The 13,940-nt window shown below is 42.7% G+C and overlaps 1 protein-coding gene across 1 annotated transcript; it reads right to left on the minus strand.

Annotated features, from left to right (window-relative positions):
• Positions 1-5,326: 5,326 nt before the first annotated feature.
• TCF24 (transcription factor 24) lies at positions 5,327-13,724 on the minus strand. Its single transcript, XM_008000796.3, has 2 exons — positions 12,955-13,724; positions 5,327-7,081 (listed from the first exon to the last, which is right to left on the minus strand). The coding sequence occupies exons 1-2, from the start codon at positions 13,342-13,344 to the stop codon at positions 6,968-6,970; spliced, it is 504 nt and encodes a 167-aa protein (XP_007998987.1). The 5' UTR covers positions 13,345-13,724; the 3' UTR covers positions 5,327-6,967.
• Between the last annotated feature and the right edge of the window lie 216 nt (positions 13,725-13,940).

Raw genomic sequence — 13,940 nt, forward strand, 5'->3', positions numbered from 1 at the left:
GTGAATCAAAAGAACATGGAGGGAGGGACTGCAGGCTCCCATGCTGTCTGTCCTCTGGGTCTAGACTGCACTGACATAGTGTCTGTCACCACCTGGTCCTTCAGGGTCATGCTGGCACCCACTGCTGAGATCCTGCATCCTGCTTACAATCTCCCCTTTTGGGGGCCATGTACTCTGCGGCCTCCCGTGTTCTGGCATCCTGGCCTGAGTACTCTCAGCAGCTTGTGACCTGTGGCAGCCTGCAGTGTGGGGCTGCCCTCAGGACCCTCCCTCAGCCATTGCTCATCTTGCCTGCCCGGGGTGTGGCTCTGGGCAGAATCCAGAGCTTTGTCAGGCTTTGTCTAGAGAACTGTGGCAAGGTCAGCCCTTGTCTCCAATTCCTCACTGCCCCACGCTTACCTATTATTCCCAAGGTGGACACCAGTGGAGGTTGACACTTCCACTATCTCTCAGTGCTTTGGCCTCCCTTCCCTGTTAGCACCTTTAGTAAAATTCCATTTATAGACCTCCAATCTTGGCGCTTATACACAGAGGGGAGCTTTTGGAACTTAGAATTCGATTTTCTCTCTTCATAAAGTATGAAATTTAAGTCTATTATCTTGCTTGCTAGAGACTCTCCAAGTTATTTTTGCATTTTCATTTCTTTTTTGTTGAGACGGAGTTTTGCTCTCGTCACCCAGGCTGGAGGGCAATGGTGCTATCTCTACTCACTGCAACCTCTGCCTCCTGGGTTCAAGTGATTCTCCAGCCTCAGCCTCCCAAGTAGCTGGGATTATAGGCACCCGCCACCACGCCCAGGTAATTCTTGTATTTTTAGTAGAGACGGAGTTTCACCATGTTGGCCAGGCTGATTTCGAACTCCTGACTGTAGGTGATCCATCCACCTTGGCCTCCCAAAGTACTGGGATTACAGGCATGAGCCACTGCACCCAGTCTATTTTTGTATTTTCAAAGGTGTACAGTGACTTCGCCTTTGGCCCTTAAGTCAATGAGTTAGGGACACTGAGGGCCACAGATCAGTTTAGTAATTAAAAATATATTATCTCCTCTTTCCTCTAAACTGCTGCATGCCCTAAGGATATTTACTCACATGAGAGTCCCTAACTCAGCCTGTAATCCCAGCACTTTGAGAGGCCAAGGTATGTGGATCACTTGAGGTCAGGAGTTTGAGACCAGCCTGGCCAACATGGTGAAACCCCGTCTCTACTAATAGGACAAAAATTAGCCAGGTTTGGTGGTGTGTGCTTGTAATCCCACTACTCAGGAGGCTGAGGCAGAGGAATCACTTTAACCTGGGAGGCAGAGGTTGCAGTGAACCCAGATTGTGCCACTGCACTTCAGCCTGAGTGACAGAGTAAAACTGTTTCTCAAAAAAAAAAATAATAATAATAAAGTCCCCAACTCATCACCTATTAAGAAGTAGAAACTAAGTCTTTTGGTAGGATCTATTTCTTCTTTGACCCCTTCGTACCTCCACTTTTCCCCTTCCTCAAGTTTGATTAAACCTCTATCTTGAAAAATAAGCTCTTACCTCCCACCACTGAACCATACTGTCCATTCCGGCAAGAAGCTCTACTTCCTGTCAACAAAGAAAAAGAATGTGCTAATGTAAACAAAGTGTGTATCCCTAGAGTGGCCACAAGTCTGGGTGGGGCTCGCATAGGTTAGGGGAAGAGGAGAGACTAGTAGTCATTGCTTACCGCGAGTTTTCTGCCTTCTGTTAAGCCACTTCCGTTACCACCATCACCCTAGACATTGTCCAGTGTCCAGTCTCTGGCACTGGCTGACTGGAGAGGAAAATAGACCACCTGGGCCCAGTCTTCATTACAGCAGGTGTGGCTGCTCTCTGGACCTCTCAGACTGAGTGTGGCTCACCACTGGCAGCTTTTGTTGTTCTGGTTTGGTTCTAAAGTCAGGTCTCCTCTTTGAGTCAGTCTCTCCTGTGTGTCCCTATAACCACACACCTATAGCAGGACTGGACACTGGTGGAACCGGCCTCTTCTTTCTAAATGGGGGATCTGAAAATAGCTTCGCACCTTTCCTCCTCTCTTGACTTGCCTGCCTCTGCCATTGCATACTATTATTCTTACTTGATTGTAGCCCATGTTTCAAGTTGACTCTGGTACAGGGTCTTATGGCCGCAAGGTGGTACAGATGTTCTACACCCAGAGTAGGGACAATCTTGCATATGCCTACTTTTTAAAAATACAGCTTAATTAATTTTTTTTTTTTCTCCTGAGACAGGGTCTTACTGTCTCTCTCCTAGGCTGGAGTGCAGTGGAACAATGATGGCTCACTGCAGCCTCCACCTCCTGGGCTCAAGCAATCCTTCTACCTTAGTCTCCTGAGTAGGTGGGACCACAGGCACATGCCACCATGCCCAGCTAATTTTTAAATTTTTTTGTAGAGATGGGTTCTCGCTACATTGCCCAGGCTAGTCTTGAACGGGTTCTCGCTACATTGCCCAGGCTAGTCTTGAACTCTTGGCCTCAAGTGATCCTTCTGTCTCAGCCTCCCAAAGTGCTGGGATTACAGGCATGAGCCACTGCACCTGGCCTTAAAAAGTTTTTTGTTCCACATCATATATCCATCTACATAAACAATTAAGCTACCTTGGCCAGGCACAGTGGTTCACGCCTATAATTCCAGCACTTTGGGAGACTGAGGCGAGCAGAACACTTGAGGTCAGGAGTTCAAGACCAGTCTGGCCAACATGGTGAAACCTTATCTCTACTAAAAACACAAAAATTAGCTGAGCATGGTGGCGGGTGCCTGTAGTCCCAGCCACTCAGGAGGCTGAAGCAAAAGAATTGCTTGAACCCAGGAGGCGGAGGTTGCAATGAGCCGAGATGGTACCACTACACTCCAGCCTGGGCAACAGAGGGAAACTCTGTCTCAGAAAAACAAACAAACAAAAAAAACCAGAGTTAAGCTACTTTATAATAGCACACATTTAACATTTTTAAGTTAGTGATTTCAGAGTCTATCTGAAAGTAAAAATGGTTACAATAAATTTTTCTTTAGACATCACATTGCTTGAAATGGCCCCCAGTTTCTAATGGCTAAAAAAAATGGAGATGAGTGATTAAAGTTCATCCCCAGGACATAATTCTTGACCCTGGGAGGGCAGGAATGCATGAGATAATTAAGTAACATTCATATGCACAAGAAAAGACTACTGACATAATCTTTAATACGATTATTCTTTAGTTTATTATTTAAAACCTTATGACAGCTAAAATGCTAAGGTATAATTTATAATGAAAGCATTTGAGTGATTGAGGTATATTTCACTGAGCTGGTTTGTCCTATGAGTTGAAATTAAGACTTGTATAAACATAAAAAGGGAAACCTTTCCCAGATTTATGTAGTTAGGTAAGAATACTTAATGTCCCTCACTCCCAACTGTGCTGCAGTGCCACTGCGCAGTGCTCCGAGTCTAAAGGCAGCCAATCTATAGGATTTAAGGAACATTTATTTTTCAGTACAACAGCTGCCTATAAGACCACCAGCTAGCATTACATAACAAAAGTACATATTATCTTTGAGATACACAACTTTACAGTATTTTCCTAGTGCTTTTAAAATTTTACAATCTTAGCTTTTGAGTTCTTTTAAAATGACAATAACAAAAACAAAATGAAAAAATCTAAAGTGCATGCATCAGAGAAAAACAGCAATACTATACTGTGTCTTACACTATCTGGGAAATTAGGTAACAATCACATCCTCTAGCCATAATAGGCTGGAGTGCAGTGGCATGATCATGGCTCACTGTAGCCTCAATCTCCCAGGCTCAGGCAATCCTCTCACCTCAGCCTCCTGAGTAGCTGGTACTACAGGCACACACATCAAGCCCTGCTAATTTTTCTGTATTTTTAGTAGAGAAGGAAGGGGTTTCACCATGTTGCCCAGGCTGGTCTTGAACTTCTGACCTCAAGTGATCCTCCCACCCTGGCTTCCCAAAGTGCTGGGATTATAGGCATGAGCCACCTAACCTGGCCACCAACAATGATTTTTAAAAACTCGACTGGACGTGGTGGCTGACGCCTGTAATCCCAGCACTTTGGGAGGCCAAGGTGGATGGGAGATCGAGACCACCCTGGCTAACATGGTGAAACCCCGTCTCTACTAAAAATACAAAAAAATCAGCCGGGAGTGGTGGCAGGCACCTGCAGTCCCAGCTATTTGGGAGGCTGATGCAGGAGAATGGCGTGAGCCTGGGAGGCAGAGCTTGCAGTGAGCCGAGATTGCGCCGCTGCACTCCAGCCTGGGCGACACAGCGAGACTGTCTCAAAAAACAAAACAAAACAAAAAACAAACAAAATCATTAATTTGTCACCAGGTGAAGACAGAATCTGCTAGTGCTAGAGGAGTCAAAGTTCATAGCTTTTCAAATAAAATACACAATTGATATAATTTGTAGTAACCCACACGTAATAAGAAAAGAGCATTTAGATTAAGCCATCTCTCAAAATATTTATATAGTAGATATAAATTGAGATCAGAAGCAGTTTGATTTGTGGTTTCTTCTCCCTGCCAGCTAATAATAACAATACGATTATACATAGAGCCAACAAGCCACTTGTCTTATCGTGTCATGATAACAAATATAAATCATGTGTTCATTTCTAAGTGAATCATGTTGGCCACTGTAAAGAGATGTTCTGTGTATATTAGATTATTTCCTCAGCGGTGGCTCATGCCTGTAATCCCAGTTGTTTGGGAGGCTGAGGTGGGTGGATCACTTGAGGCCAGGAGTTTGAGAACAGCCGGGGTCACATGGCAAAACCCCATCTCTACCCAAAATACAAAAATTAGCTGGGAATGGTGGCGCACCTCTGTAATCCCAGCTACTCGGGAGGCTGAGGCAGGAGAATCGCTTGAACCTGGGAGGTGGAGGTTGCAGTGAGCTGAGATCTCGCCACTGCACTCCAGCCTGGGCAGCAGAATGAGACTCCATCTGGAAAAACAACAGAGGCTGGGCGCTGTGGCTTGCGCCTGTAATCCCAGCACTTTGGGAGGCCGAGGCAGGTGGAACACTTGAGGTCAGGAATTCGAGACCAGCCTGACCAACATGTTGAAACCCTGTCTCCTACTAAAAATACAAAAGTTAGGTGGGCATGGTGGTACATGCCTGTAGTCCCACTTACTCAGGAGGCTGAGAGGCATGAGAATCGCTTGAACCCAAGAGGTGGAGGTTGCAGTGAATGGAGATTGTGCCACTGCACTCTAACCTGGGAAACAGTGAGACTCTGTCTCAAAAAAAAAAAAAAAAAAAAAAAAGACGGCATGGTAAAAAAGAAGCTAACACCAAGCAGGCATCTATCATCTAAAAAGATTTTCAAAAGTACCTTCAGTGTTTGTTAAATATCCAAAGAGAGAAACACAAATTTAACAGACTAATTTTTAAATGAGTACTTTATTTTTATAATACCTCTTATCATGACCGTTCACCATTAAAGCATTAAAACAGCATGTTCCTTTGAATCTTCGAGTGAAAATATGCAATTTCTCCTCTGTAATTTTCCAACCTACCAACACCTATCATCATATCTAGCAATTTAATAAAATGTTATGAAAATCTGTAACAAATACACTTCTTTGGCATTAAAACAACTTGTAACTGGATGAGAAGAATTAAAAAGTAATACCATCAAGGGCAAAGCTCTACTAACTATTTAACAGGATGACTTAGAAGTCTAATTATTCAACACATAGTTGTTTCCCCAGTTAAATGCTTTAAAAACTAGCCAAACTAATAAATCTTAAGAATTATTAGCAAGAAAACAATGTTTCTGAAATTCTTGCTGTTAAATTTAGTGTTTACAATTCAGTTTGGGGTAACTTTAAAGAAGTTTTGATTTCATTCCTTAGGATAAAGATTCTTTTTAGCACTTCTTATGTCAATAACTTGTAATAGTGAATGGCTGAATCCAAATCTCATTTTACTTTTTATTTTTCCATGTTATATGAGTAGGTAAATATGTTTACAAATATTTAAATATGCAAGTACTTTTCTACATATTAATATGTAGAGAACTTTTATTATATATCTTTCTTGCAAAAAGATATGCTTCGGTCACATTATGAGTGTATTCACATTAAAACAATAAAACTGGGCCAGGCATGGTGGCTCTTGCCTATAATCCCAACACTTTGGAAGGTGAGGCGGGAGGATTTTTTGAGCCAGGATTTCAAGACTAGCCTAGGCAACACAGTGAGACCCCATCTCTACAAAAAATAAAAGAATTAGCCAGGTGTGGTGACATGCACCTACATTGTGAACTCTGCTGTCCGCTGACACCTGGTCTTCTGTTCACACTGGACTGCAGGGATTCCCAGTGCCTTCCACAAGTTGCAAACACAGTAAGATACAGAATAACCCTCTAGGAAGGTGGCCAAGCCCTGTCCTCTGAGCAAACCATTTCTAATACTCCAAACCAGTTTTCTGAGAGGGAAAAATAACTACTCATTGAATTTATTGCATCTTCATATTACTGCAACAGTTTTCTTCAACTGAAATGGCGTCTTAGACCAACTTAAGCACAGTATGGTTTTCACAAAAAAGGAATACTGGTATATTATAAACACAGATTTTATCTTTCTAAACTAGGAAGACTGCACCAACAGAAATGAACTTTTCTGTTTGTAATAGATACACTATAGCAATGTGTGCACTCTTTAGCTACATACACAATTGTTTGCTTTCAAGTGACTTCTTTTTTCTAATAATTTCTCTTGCACTATATAGTAGTGACTCTCATACTGAACAGATAAGCTGTGTGTTTTATATAACACTGATTATTTCATTTCACATTTAGACAGATATACCTGAACATCCAACTATGGGTTCACATGTAAACTTTCAGAAATTTTGTTATGTCTCATATAATAAATATAGAATTATGTCATAGTATTTATAAACAATAGCCACCACTTCTACCAGCCCCCACCAGGGGAGAGCCTAAGGCTGTGAGTCTGTTGGAGTGTTGTCATTATTTGTTTTTTCTCCAGAAACAGAATGCTTCAGAAACTGACCAGTAGCACCGACGTACAATCTTGATCGCATGGGCCATTTCTGAAAAAGATTATTTCAACAAGAATTCAAAGTTAGTAATTGTGACATATATTAACGTGGTCTACAATGTTAAAGATTGCAAACAGCCCAATGCAAATGCAATATTATGTAGCTAATAACAATTATAAGTATGAAGTACAAGGAACAACATGAAAAAATGTTTATTAATGCTCACAGTAAAAAACAAAAATATACTCAGACTTTGATTAAAATTTTAGAAGTAATAGGTGTGCTTATGGATAAGAACTGCAAGAAATCATGAAAAATAAATATAGTTAAAGTGTAGAAAAATATATCTGCCTGTAATGTTTTAGTTTCAAACTAAACCTAAAACAAAATTAAGCCTAAAACTAGATCCTTGGCTTTAAAAATATTTTTTAAAGTCCCAATTTTAGTATATGTGCTGCCAAAGTGAGCACTATATTTTAAAAAGTTCTACGTGGTATTATGTGTCTACATGTATCAAAGGACCACAGTGAAAAGTGTCAACTATCTACACATGTTCTTTTTTTTTTTTTTTTTTTTTTTAAGACGGAGTCTCGCTCTGTCACCTAGGCTGGAGCGCAGTGGCACGATCTCGGTTCACTGCAACCTCCGTCTCCTGGGTTCAAGCGATTCTCCTGCCTCAGCCTCCTGAATAGCTAGAATTATAGGCGCCTACCACCACGCCTGGCTAATTTTTGTATTTTTAGCAGAGATGGAATTTTACCACATTGGCCAGGCTGGTCTTGAACTCCTGACCTCAAGAGATCACCTGCCTCAGCCTCCCAAAGTGCTGGGATTACAGACGTGAGCCACCAAGCCCAGCCCCATCTATGCATCTTATCTAGCTAAAAACAGTATCTAGAAGTCATAAATATTAGAATATTTGGTATTATACTAAGAGAATATCCCGATTAAATGTCTGTATGTATTGACATCATCTAGCTCTAACCTTTTGGTAATCATCACATTTGAATTACTGATGGTGATTTTTCTAAATTCATCTCAAACAATATAATTTATTGCCAGACAGACATCATGATGGAAAAACATATTACACGAGTAGTTCTTTCAGAATAAAACTCTTTTTGGAAGGAGGCAGGTGTCATATAATCAGTTAAGTTCTAAGATCCGTAGAATACTACTTTTGTTTAATACAGAGATGGACTTTAAAAAGAAAAGCAACTCCTAAAGGTCAGCAATCTGGTCCCACACTCTCCGGGGAGCAAGTGCTGCCTTATGTAAGCAGGCTACCTATCTTCATCAGCGAACACACACAGGCCAGCTGCTAGTTACATAGCACCATAATATGTTTTTAAATGCCTGGCAGATAATCCATAGTGCTCAAATAGAGGTACAATTATTAACACGCCAAAGAACATTAAGAACTCTGGGTTCGCAACCCAAGTTGCATATAAGACTCACCCAGAGAGCTTTAAATAAATACTGATGGCCAAGTCACACCACAGAACAATTAAGTCAGAATGGACTATTAATTCTGTTACAGAGTTAAAAGAATGTAAGTAGAGTTAGATCTCAGATGGAATAATATAAACTCTCATTGCACTTGTGAGCACAGTTATTTTCACCTAAACTGGGACTCCAAATGTAAAACATAGCCATAAAGAATAAGTGGGCATGTGATACTATCTGGAAAGTTTTGTTCTGTGGCAACCAACCAAAGTCCTAATTTTTATTATTTTATTTTATTATTATTTATGAGACAGTGTCTCATTCTGCTGCACAAGCTGGAGTGGCAGTGGTGTGATCATGGCTCACTGCAGCCTAAACCTGCTGGGCTCATGCAATCTTCCTGCCTCAGCTTCCTGAGTTAGGACTACAGGTGCCTGCCACCATGCTGGGCTAATAAAAAACTTGGTTTTTTTGTTTGTTTATTTATTTGTTTTTGCAGAGGCAGAGTCTCACTATGTTGCTTTGAGTTCGAGGGTGGTCTTGAACTACTGGGCTCAAGTGATCCTCCTGCCTCAGCCTCCCAAAGTACTGGGATTATAGGTGTGATCCACCATGCCTGGACTCAATTTTTAAAAATAATACATACGCATTCCTATACATCCTAGGTGTATCATTGTCAGTGGTCCTGTTCCTGGGATCTTTTACAAAGATAAACTAATGTGTTTTTTATTTTTATTTTTTTTGAGACGGAGTCTTGCTCAGTCACCCAGGCTGGAGTGCAGTAGCGTGATCTTGGCTCACTGCAACCTCGGCCTCCAAGGTTCAAGTGATTCTCCTGCCTTAGCCTCCCAAGTAGCTGGGATTACAGGCATGTGCCACCATGCCCAGCTAATTTTTGTATTTTTAGTAGAGATGGGGTTTTGCCATGTTGGCCAGGATGGTCTCGAACTCCTGACCTCAAGTGATCCACCCACCTCAGCCTCCCAAAATGCTGGGATTACAGTGTAAGCCACCACGCCCAGTCAAACTAATATGTTTTAGAAACTGGAGTGAGGTTTATCTGATGTATCAAGATCTGGCATTGTTATATCAGATTAAAGTCCTTAATTATACTGAAGATCCCAGTGCTGTAGTGTTTGTGTCCCTCCAAAATGCACATGTTGAAGCTCTTACCTCCAAGGTGATGGGATTTAGAGACAAGGCCTTTGGGAGGTAAAAAGAGTTAGATTAGGTCATGAGGAACTAATACCCATTTAAGAAGAGGAAAATCGGGCCAGGGCAGTGGCTCATGCCTGTAAGCCTAGCACTTTGGGAGACTGAGGCAGGCGGATCACGAGGTCAAGAGATCAAGACCATCCTGGGCAACATGGGAATCGCTTCAACTCTGGAGGTGGAGGTTGCAGTGAGTTGAGATCACACCACCACACTCCAGCCTGACGACAGAGCAAGAGTCCGTCTCAAAAAAAAAAAAAAAAAAAGTTGGATGTGGTGGCTCATGCCTGTAATCCCAGTACTTTGGGAGGCCCAGGTGGGTGGATCACCTGAGGTCAGGGGTTCGAGACCAGCCTCGCCAACATGGTGAAACCCCGTTTCTACCAAAAATACAAATATTAGCTGGGCGTGGTGGTGGGTGTCTGTAATCCCAGCTACTTGGGAGGCTGAGGCAGAAGAATCACTTGAACCCAGGGGGCAGAGGTTGCAGTGAGCCGAGATTGCACCACTGCACTCCAGCCTGGGTGACAGAACGAGACCCCATCTCAAACAACAACAACAACAAAAGGCACTTAAATAAGTGACTCAAAAATAACAAAACCCTGTTATCTATTTTTTTCAATTATTGTTTACCTATCATAGACAATGATTATAAAATAAGGGGCACGATAATAAAGTCATTTGTATTTTTCTGCCAATGTAGAGATCTGAAATATATTTCTGTTTCTTAGACAATCACTGCCTTTTGGGCAGCTGATGCTGATGGAAATAAATTGCTCATACCCCACAGGGATTAATAACTGCCATTTCAGGCTATGCACCAGGTCCCCAGTCTCTTAAACTTCCAGTTTCATTTGAGATGTTTGTTCTCTTTTTTTGAGACAGGGTCGTGCTCAGTTGCCCAGGCATGCAGTGGTGCAATGTAGCCACAATCTCTTGGGCTCAAGCAGTCCTCTCGCATAAGCCTCCCCAGTAGCTGGGACTACAGGTGCACACACCACAGCCACCTAATTTTTAAAATTCTTAGTAGAGAGGAAGTCTTGCTATGAAATGCTCTTAAAGTAAATCCCCAACAGTGGTAATGTGCTAACAATACTGATAATAAGGACTTGTGATTCAAAATAATGACCTTGAAATATTTGTTAAAAAGCTTTGATCATCAGGGTAAGACCTAACACTATGTTGTAAGGCAGAAGAATGAAGTCATTTTAGAACACTTTTTACTAAACAATAGTTTATAATGAGCCTTTAGTTAACCATAAAAGTACAAATAGGATATTTTAATTTCTTTCACATTAATCAAAGGTAGACAATGTTTAAACATTTTGGTAGTGTCTGTAAAATAATGTGTTAACAGTTAACAGGTGGTTTCAATTATGTACATAACATCTCTTTCCTCTGAACTTCCGTAGCACATAATTATAGTTCTTTTATGGAAAATGTAACATTCTCCCTACCAGTACTGTTGTTTCTTTGTCGTTGTCTCAATAATATGTTCATATAGGAAAGGGACTGAGTCTTATTGTGTTCACTCCCCTAAAATAGTGCTTTGCACACAGTAAGAATTCAATAAATGTTTGATTTTAGAACATGCTTGATTTTAGTCACTTGTTCAAGCAACATTAATTTCATTAAAAAAAAAATCTTTGGCTTTGTATCATTATCTCTAGAGTTGTCTTTTAAAATATTCAATTAAAACAATCAATATTTACAAATAAAAAGTTATGATTATAAAAACATTTGGTACATGAATCTAGTGCAAAAAGACGCTTGCTATGTTTATTGTTACATGGAAATGACGCTTCTAACATTATTCATTCAAAAAAAGCATTCCAAGAAAAAATAAGATGAAAAGCATCTTGACTTCTCATTCTGAATTATGTCTCCCATAAAGTATTTAACAGATGCTCTTTGTATTACAATCTACTTAATGTTAAAATAAACTCCTTGAGCTTATGGCAAATGTCAAATCAAAAGAAATCTAATATTAATGGTATATTCGAATAGCAATCTAATGAACACGGTAATACAGAACCCCTTAATAATGACTTTTCTGCTGAGATTATAAGCTTACAAATGAGATAAGGTATATCATAATTATAAATAATGATATTTCATGTCTTCATATTTAATATTGAAATGATTTAAGTCTATCATTATGATTATATTTGCAAAGTAAATTTTGTTAAACCTTACCACAGAATGGTAAGTTCAGTTAATATCAGAGGGTGTGCTTTACCATATTGAATAATTTATTGAACACTGATATACTTAAAGCTAAGTCTTAAGTATTAACTTTGCATTTGTGTGTGTGTGCGTGTGCGTGTGCGCGCGTGTGGCCAAATATTTCAGGGTGGTGAAGCCAAAACTCTGAAAATTTAGGTTTGGCAAATAATGAGATGATGCATTTGGAACAGAAAGATTAGTGTAAGGTTTCAAAACAATCAAATCTAGAAGAAGAGGATGATGCAAAAACCGACTACTGCAATAGGTAACGAAGCATAATCATATATACCATGTTAAGTGAAAATTTTACCTATATGTAAAGAAATTATGCAAAATGGATTCTCTTGTCTAATTTTGTACATTACAGACTTTGAATTTAGTAATCAATTCACTCAACACACATGCCAATCTATTGCGAACGTATTTAAAAACACTGTAGTTTTTTCTAATACTTTTGGTAGCTGTCAAGTATATGATATTTAGCCTTTATTTAAACGGACTGAAATTTTACTACATAGAGATGCAGAATGGTCTCATTTGTTCTTACTAGTTTTACCAAAACATTTCAACAGTGTTTTCCTAGAATCACTTAGGGCCATTACTCCAGTGAAATCTTTCAAATATCCCATAAAAATCAATGAAAGCATAATTATATAAATAAAAGATGCTTAAAAACTCTCCAAGGGTCATACATACAACTCAGATATTAAACATTATCAGGATGTGCAACCAAGCCCCCATTTCTCACCTTGGAAGGTACACAAATCCTTCAGAGGCATCCTGTTAGGGGCCTGCGAGACTCTTACTCAAGCCACCCCGGCTTTAAACGCCTCACTCGCCACCTGCGAACGGCGAAGGAGCAGCCTCTCGCTGCGGGGACCTTGCCACCTGTACCCTCGCAGGCCGAGGTCGTTCTCCCGGTCGGCTTCCCGCCTCACCCGAAATGGAATGAGAGCATCTACCCAAGACAGTGACTGGCAGGGCAGATCAAGGTGTCCTGGTCTCGGCCCCAGCCCCGCGGTGCGCCCCCGCCCGCTTACCTTGACCGGGTGCAGGTAGCCTTCGCCGCGCAGGGAGCCCAACCCGGGGTCCGCCGCCGCCTCGGCGTCGTCCTGCAGGCTGCGGGTGAGGTGCGCGATGTAGGTGGTGGCCAGCAGCAGCACGTCCAACTTGGATAGCTTGGTGTCGGGCGGCACGGACGGCAGCGTGCGCTGCAGCTCCAGGAAGGCGTGCCGCAGGGTCTGCACCCGGCTGCGCTCCCGCGCTGCATTCGCAGCCGCCGGCCGCCCGCTCCCGGAACGCGCACCGCCCCCGGGGCCCGCCGGCCCCGGCCCGGTCAGCTCGGTACTCGAGTCGCGGATGGCGGCGGCCAGGGGCGCGGGCTCGGCGCTGACGCTGAGAGGGCTGCCCGCGGGGCGGTCGCGCTCCATGGCAGCTTCCCGCGCCGCACGCGCTGCAAAGGACCGAAGGTGCGGTGACGCCAGGGGGTGGTCGGGCTTAACCTGAGAGGCGCAGCCCCCTGGTTCTCCCCGTGCGCCCACTAGCAGCCCAGCGGGGCTGAGGGCGCTCTAAAGCGAGCTCGTTTTGCCTGGGGCGCGTTTTGCCTCCTGACGTCTGGGGCGAGTTGCGGGGCTCCGGAGTTCTTGGGCTTCCTAGAAGGATGATGAGAGGGGCGGTGCCGGCTTTGCTTTTCAGGGGCAAATTAAGCGAAAGGTCTACTCTACTCGGGAAGAAAGATCTCGGAAGCTCAGTTTAGGATCGGCACTCGTTCGCGATTCGGCGACTTTATCCAACCCGGCGCGCACGAGAGGTGGCGCGGCTCCTCCTAGCCGACGCCGCGGAAAACCACGGCTCACCAGCTGCCCTCGGCCTTTCACGCCAGGGGGGATTTCTGCCCGAGGAGTGGGGGACCTTTAGCCTCACCTCGGAGTAGTCACCCGCCACCGTTCCAAGCCCAGGAGCCGCACAGTACGGGTCTGACGGGCCCCTCACCTTTCCTGGAGCAGCTGAGTGGAGCTCCGCTCTG

This window comes from Chlorocebus sabaeus, chromosome 8 (assembly GCF_047675955.1).
Source record: "Chlorocebus sabaeus isolate Y175 chromosome 8, mChlSab1.0.hap1, whole genome shotgun sequence".
Taxonomy (NCBI): Eukaryota; Metazoa; Chordata; class Mammalia; order Primates; family Cercopithecidae; genus Chlorocebus; species Chlorocebus sabaeus.